At 40.6% G+C, this 17,141-nt stretch overlaps 1 protein-coding gene and 1 long non-coding RNA gene across 2 annotated transcripts; one reads left to right on the top strand and one right to left on the bottom strand.

Annotated features, from left to right (window-relative positions):
• Positions 1 to 631: 631 nt before the first annotated feature.
• On the bottom strand, positions 632 to 7,130 carry LOC148396331 (ubiquitin-conjugating enzyme E2 H-like). The gene is made up of 7 exons (XM_088379437.1): positions 6,854 to 7,130; positions 5,094 to 5,170; positions 4,934 to 5,008; positions 4,799 to 4,838; positions 3,617 to 3,669; positions 3,296 to 3,424; positions 632 to 3,139 (listed from the first exon to the last, which is right to left on the bottom strand). Exons 1-7 carry the CDS (start codon positions 6,904 to 6,906, stop codon positions 3,015 to 3,017), a joined length of 552 nt encoding a protein of 183 aa, XP_088235563.1. The 5' UTR covers positions 6,907 to 7,130; the 3' UTR covers positions 632 to 3,014.
• On the top strand, positions 3,338 to 4,432 carry LOC148396332 (uncharacterized). Its single transcript, XR_015859149.1, has 2 exons — positions 3,338 to 3,840; positions 4,156 to 4,432. It is a non-coding gene; the product is annotated as an uncharacterized LOC148396332 (long non-coding RNA).
• Positions 7,131 to 17,141: the final 10,011 nt, after the last annotated feature.

Genomic DNA, 17,141 nt, shown 5'->3' with positions numbered 1-17,141 from the left:
AGAGAGAGAGAGGGAGAGAGAGGGAGAGAGAGGGAGAGAGAGAGGGAGAGAGAGAGAGAGAGAGAGGAGAGAGAGAGAGAGAGAGAGAGGAGAGGAGAGAGAGAGAGAGAGAGAGGAGGAGGAGAGAGAGAGAGAGAGAGAGAGAGAGAGAGAGAGAGAGGAGAGAGAGAGAGAGAGAGAGAGAGAGAGAGAGAGAGACATACTTCTAGCAAGCTGTGTGCGTAAATCTATATATATTTCATTTCCTTTTTGCAATCAGCAATAGAAAATGAAACAACACTAGCATTGCATTAAAATCGTGTGATATTCTATTATGGTGCCTTAAGATACGAGTTTAGGTTCGTACAGTATACTCATCCCTGGAGTTGTAGTTTGGAGTCGTAACTGCTTGTAATGGTAACTATGATGCCCTCCAGTGGACCAATGGGAAACAGCAGTCTCGTCAAGCAATAGTGACCTCTTCGTTCGGTTTGCGACGCTAATGCTCCAACTTACGATGTAAACGGGTCCATCTAATACAGGTACAGTGCAGAGGTAACTGAATGGATGTTGGGACTGTCCTAAACAAATAAAACAGTCAAAATACATATTTATAAGTCTAAATCTTTGTTATGAAAATGACACCAACAGATTGTATGATTATAGCTTTTTTTATTTCTTTCATGGTACAAGAGGACATTTATTATTTTTGTGTTAAGAAAAATAAAAAATGGAATATCTGGACTTGCATCTTGAACAAAGGAGCATAACTGACCCCAAAAATTTAAATAAACACTGAAAAAACAAACACTAAAAAAACAAAAACACTGATCAGCCGAGCCAGGTGGTTTCCTTATCGAGAGCAACATATCACGACGACTAAGGTCTGGTTTGCAAATATGGCTATCTGGACAACTTTGAACATTCTTTGCCCCTTTTGATTATCGGATATTGTGAAAAGATTATCCTAAGCGATTTTGTGGTATTAGGGGCATTAAGTGAGATTTGCCTTATCGTCCGAACTACTCCGAAAACAGCCGGTGCCCACAATTAATTTGTAATTGTTAACCTTGTTCCTATTCTGATCTGATTCTGGCTTCAGCACTTCAGTGTTTGCCATGAGTGTGCCCACCACATTTCACGAAAGTGTGAAGCACAGGTTATTTCTTTTTAATATGGACAGGGACTTTGGCCACAATTTCCAAGTGGATTGTATTCCATTCACCAGAGTTTGATAGTGGGTCTACAATTTTGAGGCTAAACATCGATTTACATGTTGGCATAACAAAGATGCTAGCCAAAGTAGCATCTATTATTGCATATCATAGAAAGTGGAATTCCATTGAGTTGAGCAAGGCGTGTTTGCGGTACATTTAGTGACACACCTGAGTGGAGAGAACGACTTTTTGAGGTCTTGTATTCTGCATTTGAATTATCCACACTTAAGTTTAATCGTAGAAATTTGGCAAAGTTGTTATAAATGCTCTTCTGCGAAGTGTCAAATACAGAAGACATTATTTTTCACGTCACAGGGATCTGAACATGTTAACAATTGTGCAGCCCACTTCAGAGCCATTCTAAGGTGGATTTGGGCAACTGTAATAAATAGTTTGTATTGGTAACTTTGGTCTCCCAAAACGCAATTGAAAATCTCGAGTACAGTTGTATTTCCTTTACAGGAATCAAGCTGCAATCAAACAGAGCAGAGAATGCAACGTGTTTAACTTTAGCATTACTACCTTTACCAGGTATATATCTATTTGATTTTTGGTCCTGCTGACACAAGCCATAAAGTATTATTGGAATGTTGACTGGCTGTAGGTGAAAACAAACAAAAAAAGAGCACGTCAATTGGTCAACGTATCATTTTACAATTTGCATATAAGATGTGATTGAAACAAGTCCTACTCCTCCTCGTCTTGACAGAAACCCAAACATGTACAGGTGGCTGCGAGAAGAGAAACAAAAGCTATCCCTATGCAAGTCGAACAACTAGTATAGTAGGTACAAGCAATAGGCAACAATGAAACAACACCCCCAGAGTGCCATGGCCAGCCGGCTCACGTGAGAATTTAAATGAAAATTGCAACAAATACTGCATCACCTGATTCCACATTTTGTAGAACTGCATTTTTTTAAGAGTCATATAATTAAATAAGTAGGCTGTAGTACTTTCTCTACTGATGACATAATTCGCTTAATTATGTGTGTTCTATGTTATTTTTCTGTCATGCGCAGCGCCATGTTGTTTGTCATTTAATAAACATGGCTCACAGTCTTAATGTGAGTTTTTGGCTCATTTTTATGCCTATAAGGCAACTTCTACAACTTCTATTTTGGCGACAAAAAAAACTTTGTTTATGGTGGTGGGTATATTTTTTTTAATGGAAAAATAGGTTAGGTAGCATTAGCATATTCCTGTTGACAAACACTAGTTTACGAAACAACTAGATGGGCAGCTTGCCAACCAGTTATCAATTTGCTACCAAATAGCTACTTTATTACCTAATTGCTCGCTACTGACTTTCAAACTTCATGGACTTCACAAGATTTGCCAAAAAAATGCCCATTATTCAACTAAGGTTTGGTACAAAACGGAGTTAAATTCACCTGAGAGCCGACTCTCTGTTCGACCAGGCTCTGGCATCCTCCCACTCCCCACAAATCCTACACAACTCTGTGTCATGCCACACCGATACACAAAAGACACTCATGAGAATAACGACTTTCCTAAAACGGAGAGGAAGAACGGAACATCGGGAGAACGGACAGCGTCTCGTCTGATTCCCGCCGATCATAAGGATAACATTCACACACTCGCGCTGCAGGTTTTTTTTTGTTGTTGGACGTTTTCCACTACATCTGCGAGTTCTACACTTCCAAGTGGATGGGTAGAAAAAAAAAGGTGAATCCGCAGGTTTCTTGCAACTTCCTAAGTCTGGACTTCCAACAATAAAACCTGAAGCAAAGTGTGCCGCCGGTCCAGTAAGCCATAAAAATATTGCAGTAAAAAATAAGTCTGCTTTGAATAAGAACTACAACTCCATGTCCTGAGCCTCGTCCTCAGAAAAGTCCGACATGGAGCTCTCGGACGAGGAGTCGCCGCCACCCTCCTCCTGCTCCTTAAGCGCCTCTTCCGTGGCATATTTCTGGATGTACTCTGACAAAGACAGACAGACAAATTCCAGTTACATCTAAACTCTAACATTCGTCACACAGAACCTCAGAAGAGCTCATAACAGTGAACACACGCTTTATCGTGGTTCACGTATCGCAGCTAGATAACACATGCGCATCATATTGCATCACATGAGACCTTTGATCTTGTGTTTGTAATCCTCCGGTCGATGAAGATACATGGCAGCGGCGTCCCCGTTCAGCGGGTCGATGGGGTTGGGGTAGGCGAGCAGCTGGGGTAGGAAGGACTCAAAAATGTTGGTGAGGTCTGAAGGTGAAATGCAGTGGAGGGAAAAAGTAAGAGTTAGCCACAGATGAGAGACAAATGGGTTCCATCCATTTCCTTTAGCGCATCCACACTGTCACCTTCACTTCAAAGTTGAACATTGTGCATCACAGGGTCATTAAGTCACTCAGGAAAGGCTTTAAAGGAGTGACAACGCTGGAGTGAGTGACATACCGTAGAGTGCCGTCCAAGTCTGGTTAATGACGTCCAAACACACCGTTCCTGACCTGAGAAGACATGCAACACTGTCAGAATGACGTCACCAATGAATAACCCCACCACATGGTCCTGACATACGAAGTTTCAAGGTTATCAACAGGGCACAAGAATGATGTGGGGCAACAGTTTTCTCGAGATATCACACACCTCTGAACACGCCCAAGACTGCAATGTTGAAGGTAGATGGATGTTTGTTCTGGTGCTTATTGAATGTTCAATATTTATGACTCTGTGGAAAACCAGTCATGACTAGGGATGGGAATCCACAACCGGTTCTTGTAGAGAACCGGTTCCCACGTTACCCTATCCTTGGAATCGTTTGCTATTTTGCTAACAATTCCCTTCGCGATTCCAGTCAACACAAACTATGTCACTACGCACGCTACGTAACATGCGGAATACCGGGTGTTGTAGGTAACTAACTAACACTGCTTTTCGTGCTAGCGCTTTAATTGTAGAATCTGTCATGCAAATTGCGTCTCGTTTTATTTTAGATCACGACGAGAGACACCATCTGACTGGTTCAGATGCTAGCAGTGCTGTACCTCCGTTGAAAGAGTAAGGGAGGAGCAAAATGTCTAAGGAAAGGACTGAGGAATGTCATCGTGCAGTGACAAAGTTTGTAGTTAAAGACTTGCACCTATTTGCCACTGTAGAAGCCCCTGACCTTTGGTAGATGATGATTTCTACTGTAGGAGAATGTTTGCATACTTCACTGTTAGGTTTGTAATGTCATATTTACACAAAGTTGCAATATATAAAACAAAATGATCACAATTGTTGATGTGCTTTTCTTTTCCCAAATGAGAATCGATAAGAGAATCGATAAAGAATTGAATCGTTAAACAGAATAGGAACAATCTTATCAATTCCCATTCGTTAGTCATGACTCTCTGAATTTTGAAGTGAAGCAGAAAGCAGACAATCCAGAAGCGTCTTGACTGAGGAACAACTAAGTAAAAACAAACCAAAAAAAAAAACAGACATGACATACGATTGTCTACTTAGGGCTTTGCTAATGTGTTAGTAATAGATGACAGCATCATTGAAAAGAACTGCGTAGTAAAGTGAGGAGAGGTTAAAAGGGCTGGTGCGAATATCAAACAATTGCAGGGGCAATAAAAAAAAAATACTCACGCTTCATCGATGTTGGGATGAAATATTTTGTTCATGAAACCTGTTTCCAAAAAAAAGTGGAGAATGAGGTGATTTATAAATACCGCAGAGCAACATTCATAATCCGATATCCCACAAACCGAAAACAATACGCACCTATTGATGGAGATTTGAAGGGATATTTGTCTGGTAGATCTACTCTGACCTTCCACACGCCTCCTTCGTAAGGTGCTGGAATGAGATTTCAAAATGGAATCAACTAAAGAAAGAACTGCTTTCCAAAAAAAACATGAGGTTGAATTTAAGTAGCTCTTACTTCCAGCTGGTCCGTGGAACTTGACTACAAACTCATTGAGTCCACTCAAGATGGTGACTTCATGCTTGCTCTCTATGCTAACGTCTGGGTTGAGGAAATACACAACAGGCAGGATGCAGGAAGTAGCTAAGTTTTTAGTTTCCACTTCGAGGTGCTAAGTGTTGTAAAGTAATAATACCACTACTACACAACCCCATATACTGCTGGATCAATAGTGAGTTTGGCTTTTGTTACCATGACAACCAGGGTTTCAAACGTTCCTTGCAACTGCTGCATGATAGTGTCTCTGTTTGATAGAGACCGAGTCTAGCTGACCAATATATAAATAAATGGGTGTTACGATTATTATGTGAGTGAGCTAGTCAAAGTGTAAAACATCCCATCACATTTTCAAAATTAGGCAGATAACAAAAGATTATAGTATCACTCTTTGAGTGAGAGAATTAACAGCATAATCATGCGGGTGTGTCTGTTCTGTTGCTATTCATGAGTAATATTCCTTTTTGTCTTTAAGCCACTTTTGATGTGGACAGCATGGCTGTTTTGTACAGCAGGTATGATTGCTTGCGGTTGGGTCATGATCACAGCATGCGAGAGTCATGAGTTGAGTGAGTGACGCGTGACGAAATGACAGCTGAAAAACAACAAACATCTTCTGTCGTCTGGCAACCTACAATTGGTGCCATTTCTGCAATGCAACAAAAGGAAGTGCTAATTGCGTGAATTATACATAAGTGGAAGACAAATTTTGTAGGGTGAGAATGACGCTCAATTTTGATTGGTGCTGCTACAAGAATTATTTAGTCCACCGCCGAGTTGTGGAAAACCCGACGAAAACAGCTTCTTCTTCACATCAGCTGTGATACATGACGCCCCGCCCTCTGCCATATTCCGGATGGTAACAGGCTGACCAATCAGAACGCAGCGTCTCGCTGCAGGACAAAAACAAAACAATTGAGCTCACGCTGCCCCACAAAACCCTTTTCACGTTAACTTCAGCCCACGGCGGAAAAAATGAAAACATACATAAAAATGAATAAGTAAACAAAATCATTACGCGACCTTTTAAATCACTGCCTAAAATCACATTTTATTAATTTGTTGTGTTTTCGAAGTCGGCACACAGTGACTTCTTTACATTAAGTGACCAAAAGGTCATTGTAAAATGCCAGTTTGGGGACACGTGGGTCACAAAGTTATATCGTCAAAACCTCTCAATTGTTCGACTCCTAGGCACGCCAAATAATTGTTAGCATAGCTCTCGTTTTTTTTTAAGCTAGCAAGCCTTAATTAGAACGATGACAAATTACAAGTGCTAATCCGACACAAAAAGAGTCCAAACACCACCAAACTCAACCCTTGCTCTCAATAAAATGCACTGTCGAGCGGTCGTGGTTAGAAAGAGTGCGACGACGACGCGTTAGCTTTGTCTGCTTGTTTTTCTCGCTCGACAACAACCTGAAGCTAACTTGGAGTTAGCTGCTAACATACAGTGGATGACAACAATGCTAACATTGACCATTTGACCCAGTGGAAACAACATTGAATGTGGACAGATATATACTTATTCATATGAAAAATACAGCTTCGGAAATATAATGCAAATGCCACTCAAAGTAGTGTCATCGACACACATGTGGGAAACACTTTTCCAACGTTCCTTTATTGTTGAAGAGCAAAATGCGGTATCAAAGCGACGCCTGACACTGTTAAAGCATATATTTTTTAAATCTAGTCAGGCGTACTGTTAGAAAGGATACAGTTTCACCACGTCGGTGTCCATTCGTCTCTTGCCCGGACTTGGAGACGACATTTTTTTGCCTGTATTCCTTTCTTAAGTGAGCTAAAAATACTGCGGTGATGCTTCTTTTTCCGTCGTGGAAACAGCTACAAAGCCTCTGTGACTGAATTGTCAGCCTTCCCAAGGACTCCATAAACAAAAGATTGGTAGTGACATCCTCCACTTTGTCTTTTTTTAAAGTAACATTTCGAGGAGCTTTGGAGTTGTGTGCTCGGCCTCGTCCGTAGGACATCAAGCTGAAGCAAGAGAATCGCGAGGGGAGGAGTTACGTAGACATAAAACACACACGCAATCTCGTCACTACACGGCAGATTGAAACATTTCGCGACACTTATTATCACTGAAGTCAACATTTAATCACACCATTCATTTAAAGTGTAAGCTTTAGTGTTTAGTGAAATAGTACACGTTACGGTGTTAATTTCTGTTGTATTTTAGTTCCGTTACCCAAACAGGGCAAAGTTACAGGCGCGTCTCTCGGCTACCGTAGTTTCACATGCCACGTGATAAAAAAGGGGTAAAGGGCAAATGATTTTTCTTTTATATTAATCTAATTTTATACTACTAACCCGTCTGTCTGTCCGTCTGTCTGTATCCGTCCGTCCGTCATTGGTAAATATATTGAATTATCATGTTTTGTCGCAAGTGCAATAGCACGGTTGGCCACAAGAGTGCGGTGTTCCTGTACTTTTTTCCTCCTCCTTCTTTCCTCCATAATGTGAGCAGTGAATTAAAGCACAGGATAGCCCACGAACCATGCAAAGCTGCTTTGAAGCCCCCCATCTAACAATGTCAAACCAACAAGGTCACCCAAAGTCGACCCTTCTAAGCAGGGGTTATTAACCTGCACATCAAGCATCCTCACAAGCCATCTTGAGGACCTTTTCAATTTACGCTGCTTGATTTGATTGGGGGAAAAAAAAAAACATTACATTGACAAGGCTCTGTTCCTCTTCAATACGACTCGTCAAATTTGCTAAGAATAGCCCTCGTCATATATATTGACAATATTGAGGGTAATAGGATATGATGTTTGGCTTGGAAAGGGGTGGGAACTATTACAAAGGTATTATTTGTCGAGAATAGAGAATAAGCTGGATGTAAGTGAGCCTATTATTATCCCTTTCCTTGAGAGGGATGGCTCGCTCTATTTAGAGAGATAATCAAGTGACAACACAAAACAATGATGCTGCTTTGAAGTCTTTCTTTTGCCTGGTCTGCCATTGTGCTGCCGTTATTTGGACATTGGAGGCAATTATGACCCTGTTTATGTTTGCATATCATTTTATGAGCCGTGTAAGGACACATCAAAATGATATTTTCAGAGGACACATGAGAATGAGACATTTTAAAGGACACATAAAAATGAAACTAAAAAGAATAAAAGTTGGTACTAATTGTGAATTTGTGGATGAGGTCCTCCTTCGTTAAATCATGTTGCTTCTATAGCGAGAGGAACCTTAGAAGTTTCATGACGTGACAAGCGGCTTGAAAGCTGTGCCTCACTCCTTTCCTATCCGTTCCCTCCGGTAACTATGGAAACTATGTGTTTTAATCTAGAACATGATTTTTGATTGCCGACACACAGCAGGGCGCTTCGAGTGTTCACACATCCAAAGGAGGAGATGAGCGAAAGAAAAAAAGGTGTTTACTGTCACAGGAAAGGTCACATTTGTGAGCTCTTGGACAAAATGCTCCCCGCAAAGTTTGAAGGGAAAACACGCATTTGTTTATAAATACATGTGTCTAATTAAAGATGGGCTGTTTGATGACGACACGGAGAAAGCTATCGGAGGGTTAGTCTGTGATCTCAAATAGTCAATACATCTAAAGCCTCCCTCTTTAATTAGACAGAAAGACTAAAGCCCATCACCATGACGACAAAATATAAAGACAGAGGCGAAGGAAGGCGGATTGCTGAGGATCTCTGGAAGCAGAAAGGGCACTGCGTGTCGGCATACATTTTGGAGATAGCATCTCACCCCGCCTGCTATTAATAGCTTCTGCTAATTTATTTTGTCACTCGTCACGATGCACGATTGGCTCCCCCGGAAGTAAATAAAAGATTGCCTGGATTGTACGTGAGCTGAGAAAAAAGGCCTGCTCATGATTTGTTAAGGAGGAATGAGATGGGAGAATGGCAACACATCGCTGCCATTGCTCAGCATCAGCTGACCACCCACTGGCACGAGGGGCTCCCTCCCACCTGTCTGTTGCCACGTGCCAAGTGTTTACCATGCCGCCCATGCTTTGCCATAAAACAAACTTTAGCACCTTCTGTGGAGACATGCATTAAGTGAAAATCTATTTCTTCACATTTCAAAAAATGGATTCTGGAGAACAGGTTTCCTTCTGGGACAACGGCTTTAAAGACCAATTCGATGCAGTGTAGGGTCTGAACACTGACAGGCTGATCCTTTAAATGTTTAGAAAACCATGGAAAAAAAACGTACCTTTGACTTTACTTCTGTTAGCAGATTATTTCACTTGCATGCAGCATAACAGCTCTCTCACTCTCGCTCTCTCACCCTTTCATTTGAACAAGGATATTACCTTTGATGCAATGAAAGCTTTTGCAGTTTGTGCTGTAAGATGTGACTACAAACATGTCAAATAGAAAGTGTCTACTTAATCTAATGAGAGCCACTTTAAATGTGGGTCGGCGCATATTTATTCCTGTTTAACATGAATTAGAATGTTATTGGTTAATTCCAAACAGCCACATCCCCAGTTAAGACTTTGGGCACACTTTTACAACCATATCGTAGTTGTGTATTTTTACTTCTCTGTTTTTTTTTTGTTTTTTTTCAGTTGACTTGTACAAATTCTACTTTACATTAATAGGGGATAAAATTTTGAAATATTTGTCGTTTTATGTACTATATGTATAAAAATTCCTGGAATTTGAACAGGGGTGTGTATACTTTTGATATCTCTGTCTGGGACTTTTTCTCACCTAGGCCTCAAAGAGCATTAACAGTGCACTGGCAGTGTGTGTGAGAGCTTTTCCGTATTATCTATTCATCATGGCATCTGAACGCATCTAGCGGTAGGCTCAGGACAATTAATTTTGGATGTGCAGCACAGTACTTGTTGAGTCTGGTTTGTTTCCACGTGCTTGGTATGGAGCTAAGCAGTTACTCAGGCTTGACGTGCAGAAAAATGACTGGTGACACTAATTGCCACAAGCTCTTGCGTCACAATCGTATCCACAGGAGAAATGTGTGACATCCAATTGCAAGGTGAAGCGTTGCGGCTGTGAGGCAACAACGAAAGGAGGATGAGACCAACTCTTGCAATTAGCACGAAAGACGCACGTGGATATCACGGTGCCAGAATGTGTGTCGAATCATATGTACCTCACTCTGTTTGCTTCTGTGTAACAAATTGAGTTTTTGGAGAGCGTCATCCCCCAAGTGCTCCCCTGGCTGCCTTTGTGACACTTGCTTTGCATTTTCCCCTGCCTTCCGCTGACACATGCTGGGAAGGTGAGCCATCTGTTGGCAACATATTCATGTCATTAGGCCTCAACCATGACAGCAAGTCTGGAAAAGACATAATAAGGCGTGTGCTGCCAGCTTCTCGTCAAACGTAAACACTGGGAGCCTCTGCAACATTAAACAACACTTTTGTAATTATACAAATTATCTGGTGGGGGTTATCCGCCATCCATTACAAATGACCAATCCAGCCTTGATCAAAACAAAACGTTAATTAGAAGTTGTGTCTTTTAATTGAGATTGAGATTTTTCCTAACAAGCAACACATTACAAATAAAAATGTCGTTTAATTATTGAAACAGGTTAATTGCATTTCGATTTCATGTGATTTGTGTAAGAATTTGTGTCTATGTACAATGACAGTAAATACTGCATGCAGTATATTGATATTTCAAGTACTAGCAAATATGATATTCAGTTATAGTTACAGTTATAACTGCAGTTACTGCCCATGAGATCTGACAATACAGCAGATATCAACTTGTAGGTATCAAAACAGCATGTTTGTGCCACTTGTATCACATCTGAATCTGCAGAATGTTTACTATGAGAAGGTCACCTTTACTCACTTGTGATCTCATGGTGAAAGTGCATGCCGATGCCCATTTCTAGCCAAGTTTGACTCTCCAAATCGGTGGTCTTCATTGCATGCACGATGCAACGTGGTGTCATCTTCCCTCAGAGACATGATCACTGCGCCGCCTCTCTCTAATGATTCTGCTTGGGGCTGACTCACCTCCCAGCCGATAGACAGTGCTTTATTAGTTTCTTCAGGATAAACGCCCGCCATTCTAGCCCTCCCAAAGCCACATCTCAAGGGTCACTGACGGCACCATCCTTTATTTGGTTTATTTATAAACCAGCATCCCTGTGCCTAGCCAAGCTTTCTGCACACATCTGTGCACACACCACCGTGCTTCGCATTGATCGAGCCGAACCTCCTCTCACAATGAACACTCAACGAAAGAGTGGCGTGCCTTCAACGCCTAGGATCCAATTTCTTCCAAACCGTTTCTTTGTTGAAATATCTGCAGAGTGATGTTGAGATCCTGCTGTGTAGCATTAGCATTTTTTTCATATGGAAAAAATAGAAAAATAAAATCTCCAGACAGAATTACTGCAGTACTCGGGTTGATGTGCTTTTTTGTAGCATTCCATTGTATTTATTACAGTCAACTCTCACTAGACTTGTCAGTGAACAAGCTCATGACTCAGTATACTCTTAGTTTTCCCCGCATTAGAAAGACCTGAAATGTCATTTAATAAAGAAAAACATACAACACTGTTTTGTAAAACTACTACTATAAAAACAAGAGAAAATGCAAAGAAATAAAATGTCACTGTGGTTCTATAAATCACAAATAACCGCCTGCTGTCAGATTACTGAAACTTGTACTGATTTTTTGCCTTCTCTATTAAACCACTTTTAGTATTTATTTATTTTCACCAAACATCTTCCTTATAACATAAATGTAATTGAACAATAAAGTACAATACAGTAGTTATATACTAAAATAATCATATTCTCTCAAGTTGCCACTAATTTCCATGATGTCAGAATTTTAATTCAGTTTACTTTTTAAAAAAATATAATGAAATATAAAAAATTGCATACATAATTAATTGGCGAAGTGTCTTTATTTATTTATTTATTTATTTATTTATTTATTTATTTATTTATTTATTTATTTATTTATTTATTCATTTATTTATTTATTTATTTATTTATTTATTTATTTATTTATTTATTCATTTATTTATTTAACATTAGGTTGACCCCATTCGTTTCTAGTCACATTCCCCTGTGTATCAAGATCTCTGGATGACTGTCCTGGATTGGGAGTCACATTAATCATCCCTAAAAATATACATCGAGGTGTGCCCACTTGCTCTTGTGAGAAGTAAAAGGTTGTGTTTGTTGTAAATTGCAGTGTAAGGAGCTTCTATAGTAGGGAAATGGTACATTCAAAATCTGCTGCATCTCACTGGGCAAAGCTTCACTTATAAGCAAAAGAAGGTGATAGGTGCGCTGTAGTAAGACATAACGAATGTTTTGAAAACACTTGTGTGCTGCTTTATTACGCATACTGTAATTGGCAGCATCATTTCAGCACATAATTTGTCAAGAGAATAGTGCTATCTTGGGATATTCTATTCGTGGAACATAATTAATTGTATAGAAGGGGACGGTGCAACTTCAGCAGTATGCGACAAAACACTGTTGTATTTTTTCATATAGCTCAAAGTCTCCTATTTGCATGTTAGTCTCTTTTTTTACGTACATGGCAACCCAAGTGGTACATCCATTGCCTAATAATGACCCAAATGATTTGCAAAATATGTTAAGCGTTATGAAAATTTGAAATCAGACCATCCAGGTTTGGCTAATCAGCAAAGGAGGTTTCATTTTATTTGTATACAAGTCCATGTTTTGCCCTTTATGTTTCAGTCTCTCTCAGGAGATGCTTTTTAATTTGCTCCTCTGCCTCTGGGAATCAATTATTTCTGGCCAGTACTGTAAATTGTTTATGATTGTCCCGTTCTATCGGGTTCACATCGCTTCTACAAAAACTGCAATTAGTGCTGTAAAAACTGCAAGGTTTATATCAGTTGTCGCTATTTGGGTGCAGTTACGCTATTTTAATCTAGTCAGTCGAGATGGAAGTTGGAGTTAAATGCACTATTCTGGTTTGTTTGAATCCCAGGCTGTCTCGTCTTCTCAGAGAGGTGTCCTCCCAGTGGGATGTAGAGTGCTGCGAGGCAAAGATAACTCAGCTTCTCATCACCATGTGCTCAGTCAGGTAAGAGCGCATCTGTCTGGCTCAGGGGAACGGCACACACAGTTCTCTCTCAGAGCTGGAGGCCCACTGAGCCCCTCTGATGACATTTCCATCGCTGTTGATGAAAACTGTATGCTTTAATTATGTCTTTATCTCCCTCACGCCAGCCAATAGGCTAGCGGCTAAATTTTGGAGTTGGGACACTATGAATTAAATTCTGAATTAAAATCAGAATTTCAATGCAAGATGCAATTAACAGATCTGCCAACGGTGATGCACTTCCTGTGCTAACAGCAGGGTGTACACTCACTCACTAGCCTGGAGAGCCAAACTTGATCTTTTCTGCACAAAAGAAACGGTTCCGCGGCTCGGCCCGGCTCAAAACAACTCATGGAATCAGATTTGTTTATTTGCTGTGACGTACGTATTCTTCATGAGCAACATCACAAATCATCAACAAAAGTCCATCCGCATTCAAAATTGTGATAGTTTGTGAATATCATCCAACATTAAATGAGTAATAAATAACCAGAAACATACAGTAGAGTAAAACCCCTGAAGCTGCAGCCCTGGAAGCATTGCTATCAAAAGAGGACGCTTTTTTTTTTTTTTTAGCTTCTGTCACCTCCGCTCTGAGACTGTGACCAGACTCAATCACTGGTGCAGTGTTGAGTCTGGATTTCCAGTCTACACACTCACAGCATAGTCACTAGTACCTCATCATTATGGAGGAGATACAAGAGTAGGGAGAGACTCATCATGAGTGTTACTATGCTAATAGCTGCAGGCTGAGTTATTTCCTTGACAGCTCTACTATCTGTAAATGCAATGTAAACGGCTTTAAATAAATGCAGACTCGGAGTCAGTGACATGAGAATGACTGGCTCAGTCATGTTGACGTGTCATCAATCTCGTATTCGTTACATCGCTCAGAAGATGAAGGAGTGTACTGCATGCAGCCTTGATGTAAAATAAGCATTTGGTCCCAAGAAATGTGGGACCTCATAAAGAACTAAACATAGACGATACTATATATATATACATATACTAATTGTGTCAAGAGGTATGACGTGTAGTTTGACACTAAACAGCAAAAACCAAATAAACATTAATTGTCACTACCACCCTGAAAGATGACAACTTTTCTTAAAATAAACCAAATCACTTCAAAATTTTAACATATGAGAGTCATACTGTTGTACAAGTTCGACACAGGATTTGTACACAGAGGCTGTTCAAATTTAAATTTGACCTGTGTCTCTTAAATTATATTTATGGTTGAGTTGGATGGATGGATGGATGGATGGATGGATGGATGGATGGATGGATGGATGGATGGATGGATGGATGGATGGATGGATGGATGGATGGATGGATGGATGGATGGATGGATGGATGGATGGATGGATGGATGGATGGATGGATGGATGGATGGATGGATGGATGGATTTACCTGTGAAGGCTCCCTTAGTGAGGACAACCCACATTCAAGTGAGCTGGATGCAAATGACTGTGACAGTGTAAGTGGTTCTGGTGATGTTTGGTAATGGCTGGAGACTGCAACTGAAGTTGAAGATGATGATTGCTTGCCGCAGTTTGTGCTCTGGGAGTAGATGATAAAGTGTGGCCTTTATTGCTAGGCCAGACACGAAACGGCTATTCAAGTCATGCTGTGATGTGAAATGTCAGGTACACAGAGGATGAGGGGGGCGTAACATTTTTTAAGCTTAATGACATTAGATAAATGGAGCACTGTAATTTTTGGGTTGTTTTGTTTGTCCAACAAAACTTGAGGCCATACATTGGGTTTTGTGTCAATATCAAAACATTTTGTATTTTCCTTCACACAAATTTCTCCAAATTTTTGTCTTGTGTCATCATTACACAGTCCTGATTGTAAAAGTGTCCGTTTCCCACGGATGTGAACGCTCACTTGCATTGTCGAGGACTCATCCCTTTTGGTCTCGTCACGTTCGATTCTCCAGATGAGCACTGACATCCTCGTGGACGGACACGAGCGATTTGACGTCAGCTGGCGCCGCCGACAAAACACACACACAGAAATAGCTTGCCCCCACCCCACCCCCGCTTGCTTCTCCACCTTGTACTGCAGAGGAAGAGTATTTTGGTCAGCTTGTCTCCTGGTGTCAAAGACGTCACAGTCGCAGGAGTGTGAACCGTGCGCACGGCAAAGTTCTCTCACTCACTGTCAGAACATCCACTCATTGGCAGCACCATGTACCCACATACTCTGACAGCAGGCCTGCACTTCTCACTCATACAACACAGCAGATGCGGCACCCCCATTGGGACACATTGCTTCAGGGAGGCTCACATCATTACACAGTAAACAATGCCTTGACTTTTGCCACCTTGTTCATGTTTAATAAAAGTTTGTGTGACAGAACAATACCGGACACATTTTTATCAAAACGTCATGATCATCGCTTCTCTGTATCAGCAAGTATTCAAATGTACTCGGTAAAGGTATTAGTGCGTCCCTAGTTATTTAAAAAAAAAACACCCACACATTTGTAGGTGTAATTGGGAGCAGTGCTAGCAATCTTTGCTTGATTGCGTGTTTATTGATCATGCTACTCCACTTTGTCTAGTTGTTGGGATTTGCAGGTGAATCTGTAACCTGTCCCTCTGAGCTGCAGACAAACACTGCAAAGCGAGTAACAACCTCCTTAATAGATATGCACAAATCTCCTTGGATACAGCTGACACGTACAATGATCACTAGGAAAAATGCTTGCCTGGATATAATATCGCTTTGAACAACGTTCACTTTTTGGCAGGTGCTTCTTTGCAGAATGACAAAAAAAAAAAAAAAAAACACTAAGAAGCAACCAACCATTTGACAAGTATGAGAAACAGATCAGGATTTGTGTGATCACATGTTTCTAATGAGGAGGAACTAAACTGTCTCAGAATGAGGCAGGCAGCAAGATTTCAAAGAAGCTCTTTAACGTATAGAAAGGGAAAAGGCATGGCGTAGCTGCAGCAAACGTTTGTGCCAGTTCAACGTCGCAGTAGCCTACGTGTTGACTTCATACAATCGCACAGACACCAACTGTCATGAGAATGTGAAAGACACTCTTTAAAGAGGCAAGATACGTAGAGGAAGAAGCACACTAATAGCTCCGAAAGCTCTGGAACACCCACCTTCTCTGTGTGGAAATGCAAATTTTGTTTTTTCCCCCATTGGTGTAAATGGGATATAAATAGGTCATCTCCCTCTTCTGTATTAAGACACCGGTTCCATTTCCGTAAAATAGTCAGCGAGATGTGTCTGGTTTTCAGATTCCTATAAATAGTTTTCTTTAATTTCCATACTTTCCTTCCTTCAAGCAATCACAGTGGGGGGTTCTCAGTTTGCGTTGGTTTCTGACACATGACCTTTACAAAAGATGCGTGGCATAAAAATGCGACATCATGCAGCACAAGAAAGTGATTTATAGTTAGTGTATTGTTTGAGGTGTTTTGTGATGAGTTTGTCATACAAATATTTACTTTTATTATGACATTTCAAGAGTCACAAATGGTCCGTAATAAACTTGGGTAGCCCCTTGTTCATTGCAAAGGTTAAAGAGAAAAATCCTCAAAGTAGTGACCATGTATTTTTATTTTTTTTTAAGTTTTATCCCAATTCAAAGTAAGCATGTGCAATGTAGGTATTATTTTTCTTCACTTTGTTTTGCCATCCTCACCTTCTACATAGTTGTATCTGTGACTTTGAATGTGTGAGGCTTTAAAAGGTGAAATCGTTGCATGACGTGGAAAGTATGTATCGATGTTTGGGTCAGGCTTAACACCTTCAAACTGGCATTGGCCTCTTCTGTTCTAAACTTCATAGATGGGCTATGGTTTCCACTGCAGTCCGTAAGTGTTGCGCAGAACAGCAGACCGCAGAGCACGTGGTAACATCTTGCCCCATTTATTGTCATCCTAACGGGCCGCATGG

Source organism: Syngnathus floridae, chromosome 6 (genome assembly GCF_059516105.1).
Source record: "Syngnathus floridae isolate MCC-2025c chromosome 6, RoL_Sflo_1.0, whole genome shotgun sequence".
NCBI classification, from domain to species: domain Eukaryota; kingdom Metazoa; phylum Chordata; class Actinopteri; order Syngnathiformes; family Syngnathidae; genus Syngnathus; species Syngnathus floridae.
The sequence above is the reverse complement of the archived record's forward strand: the minus strand, read 5'-3'. Positions and strand labels throughout refer to the sequence as shown.

Coding starts and splice junctions, on each gene's coding strand:
- LOC148396331 (XM_088379437.1), bottom strand. CDS start 6,906: ATGTCGTCTCCAAGTCCGGGCAAGAGACGAATGGACACCGACGTGGTG. Junction 4,839..4,933: donor CTTCAAATCTCCATCAATAG/GTGCGTATTGTT, acceptor TTTTGGAAACAG/GTTTCATGAACAAAATATTT. Junction 3,140..3,295: donor TTACAAACACAAGATCAAAG/GTCTCATGTGAT, acceptor TGTCTTTGTCAG/AGTACATCCAGAAATATGCC.